Source organism: Erpetoichthys calabaricus, chromosome 8, assembly GCF_900747795.2.
Source record: "Erpetoichthys calabaricus chromosome 8, fErpCal1.3, whole genome shotgun sequence".
In the NCBI taxonomy this organism is placed as follows: Eukaryota; Metazoa; Chordata; class Cladistia; order Polypteriformes; family Polypteridae; genus Erpetoichthys; species Erpetoichthys calabaricus.
Genome location: NC_041401.2, coordinates 160,679,128 through 160,696,678, shown reverse-complemented (window position 1 = coordinate 160,696,678; position 17,551 = coordinate 160,679,128). Strand labels below are relative to the sequence as shown.

Sequence of the window (17,551 nt, the reverse complement as noted above, 5' to 3'; positions counted from 1 at the left end):
TTAAAGGAAATCTTCTGTTCTATAATAATAATATACAGTCATATGAAAAAGTTTGGGAACCCCTCTCAGCCTGCAAAATAATTTACTTTCAACAAATAAGATAACAGTGGTATGTCTTTCATTTCCTAGGAACATCTGAGTACTGGGGTGTTTTCCGAAAAAAGATTTTTAGTAAAGCAGTATTTAGTTGTATGAAATTAAATCAAATGTGAAAAACTGGCTGTGCAAAAATTTGGGTCCCCTTGTAATTTTGCTGATTTTAATGCATGTAACTGCTCAATACTAATTACTTGCAACACCAAATTGGTTGGATTAGCTTGTTAAGCATTGAACTTCATAGACAGGTGTGTCCAATCATGAGAAAAGGTATTTAAGGTGGTCAATTGCAAGTTGTGCTTCCCTTTCACTCTCCTCTGAAGAGTGACAGCATGAGATCCTCAAAGCAACTCTCAAAAGATCTGAAAACAAAGATTGTTCAGTCTCATGGTTTAGGGGAAGGCTACAAAAAGCTATCTCAGAGGTTTAAACTGTCAGTTTCAACTGTAAGGAATGTAATCAGGAAATGGAAGGCCACAGGCACAGTTGCTGTTAAACCCAAAAAGTCTGGCAGGCCAAGAAAAATACAGGAGCGGCAGATGCGCAGGATTGTGAGAATGGTTACAGACAACACACAGATCACCTCCAAAGACCGGCAACAACATCTCGCTGCAGATGCTGTATCTGTACATCGTTCTACAATTCAGTACAATTTTCACAAAGATCATCTGTATGGCAGGGTGATGAGAAAGAAGCCCTTTCTGCACTCACACCACAAACAGTCGCTTGTTGTATGCAAATGCTCATTTAGACAAGCCAGATTCATTTTGGAACAAATTGCTTTGGACTGATGAGACAAAAATTGAGTTATATGGTCATAACAAAAAAACGCTTTGCATGGCGGAAGACGAACACCACATTCCAAGTAAAACACCTGCTACCTACTGTCAAACTTGGTGGAGCTTCCATCATGCTGTGGGGCTGTGTGGCTAGTTCAGGGACTGGGGCCCTTGTTAAAGTCGAGGGTCGGATGAATTCAACCCAATATCAACAAATTCTTCAGGATAATGTTCAAGCATCAGTCACAAAGTTGAAGTTATGCAGGGGTTGGAAATTCCAACAAGACAATGATCCAAAACACAGTTTGAAATCTACAAAGGCATTCATGCAGAGGGAGAAGTACAATGTTCTGGAATGGCCGTCACAGTCCCCTGACTTGAATATCATCGAAAATCTATGGGATGATTTGAAGCAGGCTGTCCATGCTCGGCAGCCATCAAATTTAACTGAACTGGAGAGATTTTGTATGGAAGAATGGTCACAAATACCTCCATCCAGAAACTCATCAAAGGCTATAGGAGGCGTCTAAAGGCTGTTATATTTGCAAAAGGTGGCTCAACTAAGTGTTGATGTAATATCTCTGTTGGGGTGTCCAAATTTATGCACATGTCTAATTTTGTTATGATGCATAATGCATATTTTCTGTTAATCCAATAAACTTAATGTCACTGCTGAAATACTACTGTTTCCATAAGGCATGTCATATATTAAAAGGAAGTTGCTACTTTGAAAGCTCAGCAAATGATAAACAAAAATCCAAAGAATTAAGAGGGGTTCCCAAACTTTTTCATATGAAAACATAAATTAAAGTATAAACGTAAATTAAAGTATAAATATGTATAAAACTGATTTTACACACACACACACACATTAAAATAAAATGTGTATATATATATATATATATATATATATATATATATATATATATATATACACACACACACACACACACACACACATACGTACTCTAGCTGTGCTACCCATCTAAGACGGGTTGAACTCTAAGTTTGAAGTGCACCATATGTCTCCATTATATGCCATTTGGTGTAGGATTCATAAAAGCAGATGTAATGTTCATGATGTGCCTTCTGTTGGAATGACCAAAGCAATACATTTTATTACTGAAAATGCAACCGGATGGACACACAAATACATACTTATCCTTTTATTAATATATATATATAAAGAGAGAGAGAGAGAAACACACATTAAAAATAATTTCCTTCCCAGTGTGCAAGTGAATTGTACAAGTGTGAGTGAAGTGTGCCAGAGACCAAATGTATATGCAATGAAAATGCATATGTATGAGAATGAAGAGTATATTCTTGTACAACTTAACTATTACATGTGTTGTAATATAAATGTTTTTTAATTAGTTTCATGACCCAGCTTATACTGGATCTCGAGAAACTGGGGTCTGTCTCACCAGCACATGAATCAAACCCAGACTCCAATGCATTACTAGGTGCTCTCACTCACTCATCAAGAAGGCTAGTAGCATAAACAGATACACAGCAACTGCAGACATTCCCTCTTTGACCTGCTTACCATCTGGTAAGCACCATAAGGTGATCTGATCTCACACAGACAGACTGAAATTCTTTCCTTAGAGCTGTGGCCATCTTTACGCCTCTGTCCAACTGAACTCTTAAAAATTGAAGTTCTTTAATAGCACTTTATGTTTTTTTTACTGGATTTTATGGTTCTTCATAGAACTATTGCTTGACTAGGTATCATTTCATTCTGGGGAGGGTTCTTTGCATATAAAGTTGGTTCCTTGTGCTTTGAAAAACTTCCTAAATGTAGAAAAAACAAACACTGAAATCTTTAATGTATGGTAGGCTACCTAGCAGCACACTAACAGAATAAGAAAACTTGGACTTAGCCTGTGTTATTGTATGCAGCAAGACTCCTTTTAAAATCATGACTTCACAAATTTTCACAAATCTGTTACCACATATTCATGGTTATTTACTGTATGGTGCCATTTACAGATCTGAATAAATAACAGTTCTTTCTGGAATTTTCATGCAGACAGATCTTTTAGGGACCAAAATATGGTTTTCTATGACATCACTCTGAAGAACCACTGGCACGTTTATTTGATCTAAACCCCCTGGTATTATACACACGCAGCCGCTTGATTGACCCTCCCAGCACACTGATATGTTTTTTTTTTGTTTGTTTGTTTGTTTTGCTTTGGTTTGGGTTTTTTTGATAGTTTTATTTAGCTGCTTTCTTTAGTAAATACATTTGAGTTTTTTCCATTTGATATATTGCTGCTTTTATGAAAGCTATCAAACCAAATTTCGTCGTGCGCCAGTACAATGACAATAAAGATACAAATCAGTTCAGTGATAAAACACCCGGCAAGTCGACAAAACCGAAGAGCTCGCAGTACACACAACGTGAATGTACACACACAAATGCTATATAATTATGCGAAAATTGAATATACGGTATACGTATGAGTAAAACAATAATATATGACTGCGCAAGAGGACTGAATATACGAGACTGAATACGAATAACGACCCAAAACGGTTTAACTAATAGCTCAATTGTGACAGTTTTGCTAAATAAACTGGAACATTTATGATTACCGGTAGATAACACTGAAATTACAATTCCATTGAATTTTTATTGCCACTTCTGCTGAAGGCGGTCATAGAAACGACTCAATAACGTGACGTGATTTTTCAGACGTCTTCATGTGTAGCCTACCCTTTCCGTGACCTGCTCGTTGTGCTCAGCGGGCAGTTGTGTTTTCCTGCGTCGTGATCTTCGCTTGAAAGTGGGCGTGTCGAACGACGGCTTCTCGTCACTGCCTCCGCTAAATTCACGAACTCTCACCCTGCAAGCCAAGTCCAAAGACTATTGTGTCATTTGTTTTCTTCTTCTAGCTTACACTTTTCCGGCTTATATAGTTGTAATGCTGCGAAGAAAGCATGGTGGCAAGCTACAAACGTTAACAAAATAGGTGAACATAAAAAGTCCAACGAAACTAGAATAACCAGCTTACCGCTTTACTCAGAGGTGCCATCTGCAACTTTGTTCACTGTAGATATCTGAATATAATACATAACATGGGCGTCGACAAACCATATACAATCAGTTATATTCTACAATATGCTTGTGATACAGCAGAACATGAAAGGCACTATAAACTACCATCAATGGGTCTCTTCACTTTCCAGTTAAAGTTCAGGTATCTTTTCCCTTCGAACTATGATTTAGATCTCTACTGCGCATGTTTTCCAGGTTATGCCCACCTGCAGCCATTTTTTATAATCAAAGGAATATTTTTCCTTTGGTTTAATTCTGCTAGTTTTGTCAGATTGTTAACAGTGCAACGAAAAATGAAGCACACTGAAAGAAGTGTTTCTTGTCAGAAGCGAGCAAAGATTTATAACAATACAATGTGAAATAATTACTGGGACTGTCCGTAAGATACACTATTTTGTGCTCTTTCCCGCTATATGTAACAGTATGCGCATGCGCAGCCAGGCTTTTTCACTAATAGGTCGCTCTGATAACAAATATTGGCTGAAGGCAGCTACGTGTCTGGCATACAAACGGGCCGAGCGACGCTCCGATGTGATGTGTTTCGAGTTCAGTCATCTGCATCTAAATGAATCGAGACGAATTGGTGTAAATGGACCGGGGCGCTTGGAACGAAGATCTTATCTCTAGCTTTGGACTTTATTGGACGGTACATCTGCCATCTCTCTCAGCTTGAGTATATTGAGAAGACGGAGCCGTCAAATATTTAAGGCGGTGTGGGATTTACGCGTCTCTCATTTCTGCGATTTTTCAAGAGACGCCATTTAGCAAATTGTCAGCTCTGATTTTGTCTGGCGTGAAAGGAGTGTGTAAGCAATGACTGGAGCCAGCTCGCCATTGCCTATATAACAAGGAGACGTGGAGAAGCGATGAACGGGCAGTTTCAGGCTAATCACCAGAGTGTGGCTCACCCGTAGCAGGAGCAGGTCTCCATTTACCAGCTTCTGATTTACAAATAAGTCCATTTTTTTTATCAAACTGAAAAGTGGTCACTGTCTTCAGAAATAACATACCCTTCTTAAACCCAATTAATTCACATTTGGTTACAACGTACCCCCACAGATCTGGTTGCAAAGCAGGACATGGCCAGGACAGGGTGCAAGTTGGTTGGCCACAGGGTGCTTACACACACATTCTCACAGAGGGTCCAGTATAGAATCACCAGTTAAAGCACCGAGGAAGCAGATTCTGTCCCTGTTCTCTTTTTTTTCTTCACCATTTATCTATATTCACTTATTAATTTATCTATTTTCTTATTTTGACTAGGTCTTAGTTTTATTCCGCTGCCCATGCTCTCTTTCTCAGGGGTGGGGGATGATTTGTTTTCAATCCTATTCTTGTAAAATTGATCTATTTGTATAGAATGTTGTGTGATTTCAATAAAATAAAAAAAAAGAATCACCAGTTAATTTAACTAACATGCTTTTATTTATGTGGGAAGAGCACCCAGAGGAAAAGCTTACACAGACATGAGGCACACTCTGCACAAAGAATGACCCTTCACAGGATTCAAACCTTTTAAGCTGGTTTTGAGAAACAGTAACACTAACCACTAAGCTATACCATGACTTCCAATGCAAGGAAATGTTTATCAGATTCACTCAATCTGAGGTGGCACAATGGCGCAGTGGGTAGCGCTGCTGCCTCACAGTTTGGAGACCCAGGTTCGCTTCCCGGGTCCTCCCTGTGTGGAGTTTGCATGTTGTCTGTGTGGGTTTCCTCCGGGTAATCCAGTTTCCTCCAACAGTCCAAAGACATACAGGTTTGGTGCATTGACGATTCTAAATTGTCCCTAGTGTGTGTGTGCACCCTGCAGTGGGCTGGCGCCCTGCCCAGGGTTTGTTTCCTGCCCTGTGTTGGCAGGGATTGGCTCCAGCAGATCCCCGTGACCCTGTAGTTAGAATATAGCGGGTTGGCGGATGGATGGATTCAAATTCTGTCAGTATTGACTAACATCTTACATTTTTTAACATGCCAATATGATAGGTTTCCAGCAGATCCATGTTATTTATAGTCCCTATCAGATGACTTGTAGCATAGACACTCTTCTTCTTCTTCTTCCGGCTGCTCCCATTAGGGGTTGCCACAGCAGATCATCTTCTTCCATATCTTTCTGTCCTCTGTATCTTGTTCTGTTTCACCCACCACCTGCATATCCTCTCTCACCACATCCATAAACCTTCTCTTAGACCTTCCTCTTTATCTCTTCCCTGGCAGCTCTATCCTTAGCATCCTTCTCCCAATATACTCAGCATCTCTCCTCTGCACATGTTCAAACCAACTCAATCTCACCTCTCTGACTTTGTCTCCCAACCATCCAACTTGAGCTGACCCTCTAATGTCCTCATTTCTAATCCTGTCCATCCTCGTCACACCCAATGCAAATCTTAGCATCTTTAACTCTGCTACCTACAGCTCTGTCCCCTGCTTTCTGGTCAGTGCCACCATCACCAATTTTAGTAACTTCATTAAGGGCATCATGCAATGCAGTAGGTATAAAGAAAAACGTAACAGGAATCTCTAAACTTCTTAAACATGTATCCACTCCCACCAGAGAAAAGCCCAGGGGCACAGTGCAGTCCCATCTTTACAAGACATCACCTGACTATCTGAAGAAGCTTAAATTTAGTAAAAAAAGGGTTCATCCTCTTTCAGATTTACGTGATCTTACCAAACTCTTAATATTGGATATTAATAGATCTTTCTTTCAGATGTTATTAATGTTACATTATTAATAGATTAAAAAAACTTGTACAGTTAAGTAACAACATATTTTAAGAATAATTCCATTAACAAAATTATCCACCAAGCAATGTCTCTGTGTGAAGAACAATGATGTTTTTGGCATGAATATTCTGGTGGGACCACACGGACTTGGGAGAGAGATGGTGTCAGAAGAGGCAGAGACTTGCGTGCACATGTGTGTGTGTGTGTGAGAGAAGGATTGAGTGAGGCAAGGAGAGAGAGAGATAATCCAGCACTTAAATAGCAGAACAGATGAGAACCACTCTTTTGCTTAAATCCATTGGTCTAAGTACACGGCAGTCAGGACGGATCTTGGCTTGGACTAGTTCTTGGAGTTAGCAAAGAGAGTGCAGATGGTGTTGCCTCTAAGTCCAAGTGACTGGTGTGAGGCAGAGCTGACGGTGTGAATGTGTAGGTAGAGAATGTGGCAGAAACAAAATCACTGGAGCCACATGGAAGGAGCTTCAGAGGTGTGGCGGCAATGTTGGACGTCAGTCAAGAAGGGAGATGGCCGCTAGTAAACCTCACTAGAGGGAGAGACATAGTGCCTCACAATGTATTAGACAACTAACACCAGTGATAATAATAATGACATTAAAAAATTATGCAAAATGAAGATTGATCAAAATATTGTTACGCAGTACAATCAATACAGAAGAGTATTAACATATATTTCAACATCAACATTAAATATTCAACACTGAAAAAATGTAAATTTTTCATTTTTGTTCAGGGGGCAAAATGCTAAATCATATTGCAGATAAGTAATCAACATGATTCACGATAATGACGACAACAACTCCAGAATAGTAAGGTGTATAAATCAACTCTTCCTTTTAATTAAATGCATCACAAAAAAATCCAACAATGGATCACTTTTAAGGACTGTAGCCTTCAAGCCCCACAGTAGAACTGAAAAGTTCAGGCTTCACAGGCAAAATTCTGAGCAAAGCTATGATGAGAACACTGCGGGGTCTAAAGGTCTACCCAAGCAATATGGTAACAGGCCACTGGTACCAGATACAAAGAAAATTCCACATATGCCAAAAATACGAGGGACGTTCAAATATAAACAGGAATTTATGAGCTACACTTTATTTATTGAATACAATGAAACGACTTACACTCTATTTTTCTATGTAGTCTCCTGCCACTGCAATACACTTCTTCCAATGCTCAGGAAGTTTCTTAATCTCAGAAGAACAGAAGTCTTTTGACTGCATGTTGACCCATTCTTACACAGTGTCAATAACCTCCTCATTCAACTTGAATTTCTGTCCCCCTTAAAAAACTCTTTAAGTTGCCAAAGAGATGATAGTCGCTCTGTGTCATACACTCTAAACCAGGGGTGTGCAATGTCAGTCCTGGAGAGCCACAGTGGATGGCAGGTTCTTGTTCCAACCCAGTTTCTTAATGAGAAGTCAATTGAAACACTTATTGCTTAAGTGGCATTTTGATGTTTCATTTTAGTGGTCTCGCTTGCTAAGGTTCCTCACCCTTAATTGCTTATTTCAATCTTAAAGAGCTGCATTCACTGTTTAATGGCTCCTTATTAGCAATAAGCTGTAAAAGACAAAGCAGCCAGCCGTTCTCCATCTAACTTGTTTCTATTTACATCTATGTGGGTTCATCATGCACTGTTTGATTTAATAAAACACTTAACAGAAAAATGTGACAGACTGAAAATGAAACGTTTTAGGCTTCAAATCATTTGGATGAAACCCTTGGAAAGGAAAAAAATCTACAATATAAGAACCTTACATTGCAAACTAACAAGCCATACAATTAAATAAGGCCTGAGATCGGCAAGCATTGCTTTCTAATTAAGCAATTGGGTTGGAATGAAAACCTAATTCTAATTCTTTGCATTTATATAGCACTTTTCTTACTACTCAAAGCGCTCAGCAATTGCAGGTTAAGGGCTTTGCTCAAAGGCCCGACAGAGCAGAGTCCCTTTTGGCATTTACAGGATTCGAACCGGCAACCTTCCGATTGCCAGTGCAAATCCTTAGCCTGCAGGCTCTCCAGGACTGACATTGCCAACCCCTGCTCTAGACCAAGAGAGACACTCATCCCCAGCTGATTTTTAAGTATCGAATAAATCTGAGACGGAATGACTCCTTCTTTTGTCAAAACTTTAATAATAATTTGCTGCACAACACTACTGCGTACCTCCTGCTCCGACATGTTGATTACAACTGGCAGGAAGAGGGGAAAGAGCAGCTAGCATTACTAATGACAAGCTCAAACGTGAATGTGTTTGTCCAATGAGTTAGGTCTACCTTGCACTCTTTATAAGAACAGAGCATGAAAATTCCTGTTAATAATTGAACGACCCTCGTATATATTTTCTACTTAGGAAATTAGAGTATTTAATGTGCAATTGGAAAAAAAAATCATTATGATGATAAAAGGACATGTCATATTAGATGATTTTTCTGCTTTTCAGTGGTATCCTTTATTTACATAATTTTAGTGAGTTGGAGGCAGTCAGTTATGTGCTCCTGTGACATACCCAACAATTCACTCCGACAAATCCAAACAGGTTTAATTTTGTCTTTAGTTCTAGGAACAGGCTGTATGTATGTGATAGCTGGGAACCAATAAATGCTCACCTAGAAGTACAATGCATAGAATTCAGTGACAAGGAATATGGAACACAGGTGTTTAGGACCCACAAACAGAAAAGCAGCTCATCTGTCTGATGTCTCGTGTTATTACGTACCACGACGTCAGAGATTGCGACAGAACTTACCCAGCTGTTACCCTTTCACAGAGCACCAGCTCCATCAGGCAGCACTTTATTGGCTATCACAAAAAAGAGGCGAGCAAACCTGTGCTGAAAGGTCAGCACTAAGTCACAAAATGTAACATGGCCTGCAATTTTCAGTTTTTTTAAATTGACATGGTCTGGTGACAAGATCAGCAATGGCCCTCAGTAAGCCTGACGTACGAAATGACTAGAAAATCGCATAATGTGACATCTGCTTAGTTGAGTTTGCTATAAGCATTTTAGCTATACATTAAATTAATTGAGGTGAGTTTGCTACTTATTTCAATTTTTGCCTAACAACGCCCTCTGCTGGGAGATGAGGGGGCAGTGCAACACATTCCCTTAATGCAGAGTCGCCAGTGATGAAGAAGTAATCACATTTTAGCTTTAGTGTCTGGCCATCAAAGTTTTAACTACAACAAATACAACAAAATGCTTCCTGGAATTGTTTATTAGTGAGAGTAACATCATGAGAAGGAATTGTGTCTTCTTCCTTTTTGGAATACATATTTTATATCCTGCCACAGTATTTCTGTAATGTTTAGGTAAGAACAATATATTTTCGTTACAAAACATGGTAGTTCTGCTCTTTCTTCTTCTTTAGTCATACTGTTGTAGACCTTCATGTAATGTATGTTTGGGATTATTGTCTTCTAGCAAGTGTCAGTCGCATTTCTGTTTTAATGGAGTTTCTTGTGGCCAGACACCTTTCTGTTCTCCCTAATACAAAGCTGATTTCATGATCTCTTCTATGATAAAAAGTTGTCCAATTGTTGAGGGTCTGATGGCTATGAAGTCCCCACTTGACAAATGAACTCTCTGTGCTACGATTACCTCCTGGATTTAATCAAGTGACAGCAGACTGTAGGAGTACAGAAGCAGACACTCTACCAAAGATAAAAGGTTCAGAGCACTAATGGGGTAAGCCATCAGTTTTGGAGTAATTGAAAAATCAAAGTCTTATGTTTAAAGCAAGATGCCCAGTACTGCAACTACTTGGTCAAATAAGAAAGCGATGACACAAGTGCAGTTTGGACTAAATATGGCTCATGTAGAAGCACTGCTCTGTTGTTAAGCACTTACTTTCATCCCATGTGAGATAAAGTGTAGAGGACACCATCAACAATTAGCAAAGCCATCATGGAAACCAAATCACATAATGGACAAAGCAAAGTATCATTGAAACCACCACAATGCTTGGTAGACAGTATGAGGTTCTTTTTGGAGAAGGAAGTGTTTGGTTTTTAACTGAATTGGAAGGAAGTGTTGGGTCTTTAAAACTGGCAGATATTAATTGCTTGTTTCCATTGCTCTGCTAAGATATCCTTCAAGGCCTGAGATGCATTCAGACTTTGCATGGTGACAACCTCACTGCCTTTGTGAGAGGGTACATAAAAGGTGGATAGATTAATCAATCTTCAGTGACTAGGAACACATAACTGGCTTTAAATGTCCCTTTAACTGGATTAATTAATCTGGGGCTATGGGGCCAAATTCATTATACAATGCAAAATAATACAATTTATTTTTGTATAGCCCAAAATCACACAAGAAGTGCCGCAATGGACTTTAACAGGACCTGCCTTTTGACAGCCCCTCAGCCTTGACTCTCTAAGAAGACAAGGAAAAACTCCCCAAAAAAACCCTTGTAGGGAAAAAAATGGAAGAAATCTTGGGGAAGACAGTTTAAAGAAAGACCCCTTTCCAGGTAGGTTGGACATGCAGTGGGTGTCACATGTTCAAAAGTGTTGCTACCACTGGTAGAATGCTTCATGGTAGGTATGGTCTGTTTTTGATCACATACAGTGTATTGCTTACGGTAAGAATGGCATTTAGTCTGAAGATCAAAAGCCTCAATTTTGGTCTCATCAAACCATAGAACCTTCTTCCAAATGACTTCAGGTTACCCATGTGCCTTCTGGCAAACCCTACCTGAGATGACACATGTGTTTTTTCTTTTTGTCACTCTCCCATAAACCTGCGACTTGTGAACTACCCAGGTAACATATGTTGTCTGTACAGTCTCTCCAATCTGAGTCACTATGGCTTGTAACTCCTTCAGAGTTCTCCTATTGTGGGTTTCTTGGTGGCCTTCCTCACTAGTCTTATTCTTGCACAGTCAGTTTCTGTGGATGGCCTGCTCTAGGCAGATTTGTAGCTGTGCCATACTCTGTCCTTTTCTGAATGATTGACTTAACTGGACTCCAAGAGATATTCGGTGACTTGGACACTATCTTGTATCCATCCTGACTTGTGTTTTTCAATCACCTTTTTGTGGAGTTGATGGATGCTTCTTTTGTTGTCTTTGCCACCATACTGACTCGCCATAAACTGGACCTTCCACATACAGAAGCATTTTTAGTACAACCAACTGACACCTCTAGACTGCAGACAGGTGTTCTCCAATAAACTAATTCATTGTTTCTCAAAGTGGTATCCATGGATCCCTGGGAGTCTGGAGTACATGGCAAAGGGGTCCACAAAATAACTGGTAAAATTAGGCAAGTCATTTTCTTGTATTCTCTGTTTCAGCATTTTGAGGTACATCACTTGTATTAAAATGTGCTATATAAATAAATATTGCTGTTGTTATTGTTCACTTCTTTTTTACAATTATCATGAGGCATTCAATTAGAATGTAATTAAATAATGTCCTTTAATAAACACGTCAAAGATGCGGTCAACAAATGTCCAAACCTTCCAAACAGCACTGCTGTGTGTACATGCAGCAGCATCAACAAACACTGTTTTCTGACAGGCAATCAAAACCCGACTAGCTGTCACCCTGAACATCTCCATCCTGTGTTTCAACGTCTGAAGCAGAATACGGTAATTTAGAAGACTGACCTTTTTAACACATACTGAGACCCCTTGCAGCAAGCAGGAGCATAAGCAGACAAGCTTGCGGTGTTTGCCAGTCACTCTCATGATGTTCTGAGCCAGTAAGAGTCATTAGGAAGCCTTGCATCACTCATTTTGTAGATACTGCTGTCAATCACATGAGCGTCAATCACTCATTACTCTGCTTTGCTCCGTCGCACTGAAGCTAGTTAGCTAGTTTGGAAAAACAATAAAACTTTTCCTGTAAAGGATAGATTCTTGGGTCAAGTGAAAATAAGTCAATTTCATATAAAATAGTGAAATATGATGATAATTATATAGACTTTGGTTTAATGAGTCCTCATGCTCAGCACTGACTGTTATAAAGATATATTACAGGGCACGTTTGCATTTGGAGGACGATCTCCGAGTCTGCCTATCATCCACCACTCCCAGAATTGAGAAACTGTGCAGTCAGAGACAAGCACACCCATCTCACTAATCTACCAGGTACATGAGGATTGAAAGTATGTACAAAAATCTGGTGTTCCAAACCCAAACAATCTGAAAATGAGTTTTACTTTAGAGAGTTCTATGCATTTTGCGATAATAAATGATGTGTTTGGTGTTTGCTTCCTAATAGTGGGGGGGGGGGGGGGGGGCACAATTATTCCCCCCTTCTAACTGGTCCCTGGTCTGAAAAAGTGTTAGAACCCATGAATTAATTATGTGACTTCTGAAATCAATTGACTACACCAGTGATGATTTAGGGGTATCGTATTAAAGGCAGTGAAAAATTAAGCCACCCTAGGGGGCAAACCAGCCCAACATGGTGCAAGTCCCAAAGCCCAGATAATAGAAAGGGTTACTATAAGGAAGGACATCCAGCTGTAAACCTTAGCCAAAACCTTAATGATGGAATCAATCCAATCAGCATCAGTGTATAGCATTGTGTTGTGTAGCACCAGAAAAAAAGGAAATGGAAAGGATGTTGGAAGAACAGAGAAGGGCTTTGGAAGATAGAAGGTTGAAGAAAAATCAGAAGAAGACAGAATATATGAGATTTAATGATGATAAGGACTGAGAAGTTAGCCTGCGGAGAGAGATATTGAAAAAATTGGATACATTTTAAATATCTACGATCAGTGGTAACCCATGATAGAAAATTAGGTGCAGAGGTAACCCATAGGGTGCAGTGTGGATGAAACAACAGGAAGAATATATCAGAATTATTGTGTGACTGAAGTATTGAGGAAAAGGTTAAAGGTAAGGTTTTTAAGACAGTTATATGACCAGCAACCATGTATGGAGCTGAGACATGAGCAGTAAAGGGAGTGCAGGAGAAGAAGTGAGATGTGGCAGAAAGGTTGAGGTGGATGTGTGGAGTTACAAAAAAGAACAGAATAAGAAATAAGACAATCTAGGGGACAACAAACGTAGGAGAGATACTGTATCAAAGAAAGTACAGGAAAGTAGATTGAAACGGTATGAACATGTGATGAGGAGAGATAATGAATATGTGGGCAAAAGAGTGATGGGAATGGAAGTACAGGGGAAGAGAAAGTGAGGTGGATGAATAAAGTAAAAGAAAATCTAAATGAAAAGGTTCTGACTGGCGAACAGGTGCAGGTCTGAGCTGTTTGGAGAAGGTCAATCAAGCACATTGACTCCACATAGAAGTGGGCATTAGATGAAAAGAAAGAGAAGAAGATTTGTTATGGAAATAAATGTCCAGTCTGAGAAAGCAACCTGCCATGTTGTGGCTGTCCATTGCTGCAGAGTGTAATGTGTTGAGAGCTTTTTATTTGATAGCATATGACCAAATTGTGAATAGCTGTGCTGTTGTGAGAGAACTTCATGTCATGAAAAAGCTTTCCAACTTGAGAAAGGAACTTGTCCTAGGAAATGTAGGAACAATGGTAGCCCATGATGGAAAATTAGATGCAGAGATAACCCATACAGTGTAGTGTGGATGGAACAAGTGGAAGAAGGTGTCACAAGTATTGTGTGATCAAATAATTACAACAAATGTTAAAAGTAAGGTTTTTAAGACAGTGGTAAGACCAGCAATGATGTATGGAGTGGAGACTTTTGCAGTAAAGAGAGCTCAGGAGAAGCAGTTGTGGCAGAAATGAAAACATCAAGATGATTGTGCGGAGTTACAAAAAAGGACAGAATAAGACATGAGACAATCAGAGGTACAACAAAAGTGGGAGAGATAACTAGGAAAGTACAGGAAGGTAGCTGGAAGTGGTATGGACATGTCATGAGGAGGGATAATGAATATGTGTGGAAAGAGTGATGGGAATGGAAGTACAGGGGAAGAGAACGCGAGGGAGGCCAACATGGAGGTGGCTGGATAAAGTAAAAGAAGATCTGCAGGAAAAGGGCTTGACCAGTAAGGAGGTGCAGGACTGAGCTGTTTGGAGAAGGTCAATCAAACACATCGACTCTACATAGAAGGAGGAAGAGATGAAGAGAAAGACGAAGAAGAAGAAGATATGTTTTAAATGAGGTGAATATTTATGCAACCTATTATTTTGTGTTTTATATTTTAAATTAATTTAGACCACGTTACAGAGATCTGTTTCATTTTAGAGTATTTTTTGGTTGCTTAGAGTTAAAAAAGCCAAACTAAATCCATTGTGATTCAACAATGTATAACAATAAAATGTGAAAACTTCCAAGGGGGTGAATGCTTTTTATATGCACTGTATAAGCAGTATATTTTTGTTCACCTAACTGCCTTTATATTTTATTTACACATGGATGGCAAACTGATGGCATTTAATGTTAAACATTTTGAAAGACTCTGAAAACCTTAAAGAGATACTTTCTCACAGAAGTGAAACACCTGTGGGATTATAAAGGATGGGTCACTTGAAGTGACACTAGTGCCGTCTTAAGCTTATTTTCTAGCAGTGGTGTTCCCAGAGCACTTTGACTGAACTTCTCTGACCAAATGCAACATCATTCATTTCTGAATTTTAAGCAGCAGCAGCAGGCAATGTGGGGAGGCAGGACAAGATTACTTACAGATTTTGGATTTGGGTGGTAGCGCATGGTATCGCACACTATGCTGTAGCCAATAAGCCGATCTCCTGGGAATAGGCAGCTACTCCCAACTGGAGACAGGAGCACCTCTTTGGTCTCTGGAAAGAACCATTCGATGGACACATCGGTTAAAGCTGGAGCCATTGCTTTCTTCAATGATTTTATCATCTATTTCAGGATATAAAAAACAAGAAAATTGTTTACAAATGTAAAGCTACTGCTATAACTATATAATAAATCTAAATATTTGCCTTCAAAGATTGCCACCCCTTTTAAGAAACCCTCATCACAACCCACAAGTCTATGATCAGCTGTAGAGAGAAGACCTGGTGACCTCTTGATTTAGAGCCTCCTCAAGGGGGACTGACCCCATTACAAGCCAAAAAGAAGGTTCCCGTATCACAGCACACAGTTTGAGGTGTCACAAAGACGGAGAAGGGATTGTTTGTTCATATACTTGATTGTTCTCTTCGAGCTTCACAAAGAGCATTGCCATATGTGCCATCACAAGGCCATGTCCTGCTCAGGTGCTGGGCTGTAACCAGATTATCCTCCGTTTCAGCCCATACAGAAACGTCAGATTTTATGAGGGTAGGGTGCCATACAGCTTCTACTATCTGCTGTCAACTCCCCCAGTAATTGAAAAATATGTATTTCTTATTTTTCCATCTTTCTAATATTTAGTCCACACTAACATAATTCTGTGTCATGTAAACGTTTTATCCAACGGAGTGTTATTCAACATGTCTTAAATCTTGCATGATCATCCTCCCATTCCTCCATTTTTGTGAATATGCTCATTCCAAAACAGGGTCACATGCAGTAGTAGCCTGTCCAGACCAGGAAAAGGCAAAATACATGAGCTATAGACAGCTAATAGACAGTCCTATCCAACAGAACATTCATGGTGGCACCTGCAATCATTGATATACAGTAGGTCCAAAATGGCTACCTTTAGAATGAAGAGGCAAAAGCAGAGAACATACAGTACATGCATTCTCAAACCCGCTTAATTCAATGCAGGCTTGAAGTGGGCCAGAGCTAATTCTGGCAGCACTGGCTGGAAACCCAGTGGTGCCAGGAACAGTGTGCCAGCGCATCAGTTCTTCACACTGAAGCCAGTTTAGATCGCCAAACAACCTAAGCTTCGTGTCTTTGAAGATGTTGGAAGAAAAACAGAGGACATTGATGAAATACAAGACAAACAAATGGAGAACATGTCAGGCCCACACAGACGTCAGCTAGAAGAGGATTCAAGCCTAGGACTCTGGAACTATGAGGGGGCATTTCCACCTCACACAGTTATCATGAATATAGACAATAATCTGACCACAGAAAAGGACAACATTTAAGGCCTGTGCACATTGAGAGGGCACTGGGCACCTCGTCGGAAGACTGGACACTGGGTGTTGATTAAGAAGATGAAGAGCACTGCTACAGTTGTCACAGTATAGGGGCACAGGACATGACTGAACAATTCTGAAGGAAACTGAGAACAGTGGGCATTGTTTAAAAATGATGGTTTCTACTGGGGATGCTTGCCACTATATATGAAGACTTATCTCCAGTAGAGATGATGTGTGGCTACCTGATCCAGCTATTATTGCACAAAAACACATGTGGGCACTGGAGGTAACAAGCTTGGAATAAATTGGAACACCAGTTTGGATGGCTGATTTCCGTTTGGAACGCTGGGTGCAGGATAAGAAAACTGGGCAACACTGGTTGCTGCTTAGATGGGAGCTAGTGTATTTAGGATGATACAGAACACAATGTAGGATGACATATTGTCAATGGGAGCAACAGACATGGTTTCCACTAGGAATATTTGGCATTAGAAAAACAAAAATACTTTTCACCCTTGCAGAAAACAAATGCTTCTTGGAAAGAATCGGGTTACTGGTACATTTGTTACTGCTTAGAAGAACTAAGGGACAATGAACACAAGTAAAGATGGAAAGAAATCACGGACATTGGGTACCACTTTGGGAGACTGATGTGCGCTAGTGATTATGGGTTCTCATTAAGAAGACTGAGGATTCAGGTGCCATTTATTACTTCTCAAAAAGATGTAAGGACTCTGGGAGCTGATTATGAAATCTTGGGGACACTTGTGGTATTGTTTTGGAAGTGTAATTTCAAAAAGGTACACTGGCTACTCCATAGCAAAACCAAAAAAAACAGTTATGAATTAAAAAGAAGTTGAGACAGTGTGCTGGG

The 17,551-nt window shown here is 39.8% G+C and overlaps 1 protein-coding gene across 4 annotated transcripts in view; it reads right to left on the bottom strand.

The window, feature by feature from the left end:
* The window catches only part of vwa5b1 (von Willebrand factor A domain containing 5B1), a 166,077-nt gene that overhangs the window by 71,446 nt on the left and 77,080 nt on the right, over positions 1 to 17,551 (bottom strand). For all 4 annotated transcript variants that reach the window (XM_051930362.1, XM_051930363.1, XM_051930361.1 and 1 more), the window contains exon 12: positions 15,314 to 15,499. In XM_051930362.1, the coding sequence (XP_051786322.1) occupies positions 15,314 to 15,499 (186 nt within the window). The remainder of the gene's footprint in view (positions 1 to 15,313; positions 15,500 to 17,551) is intronic.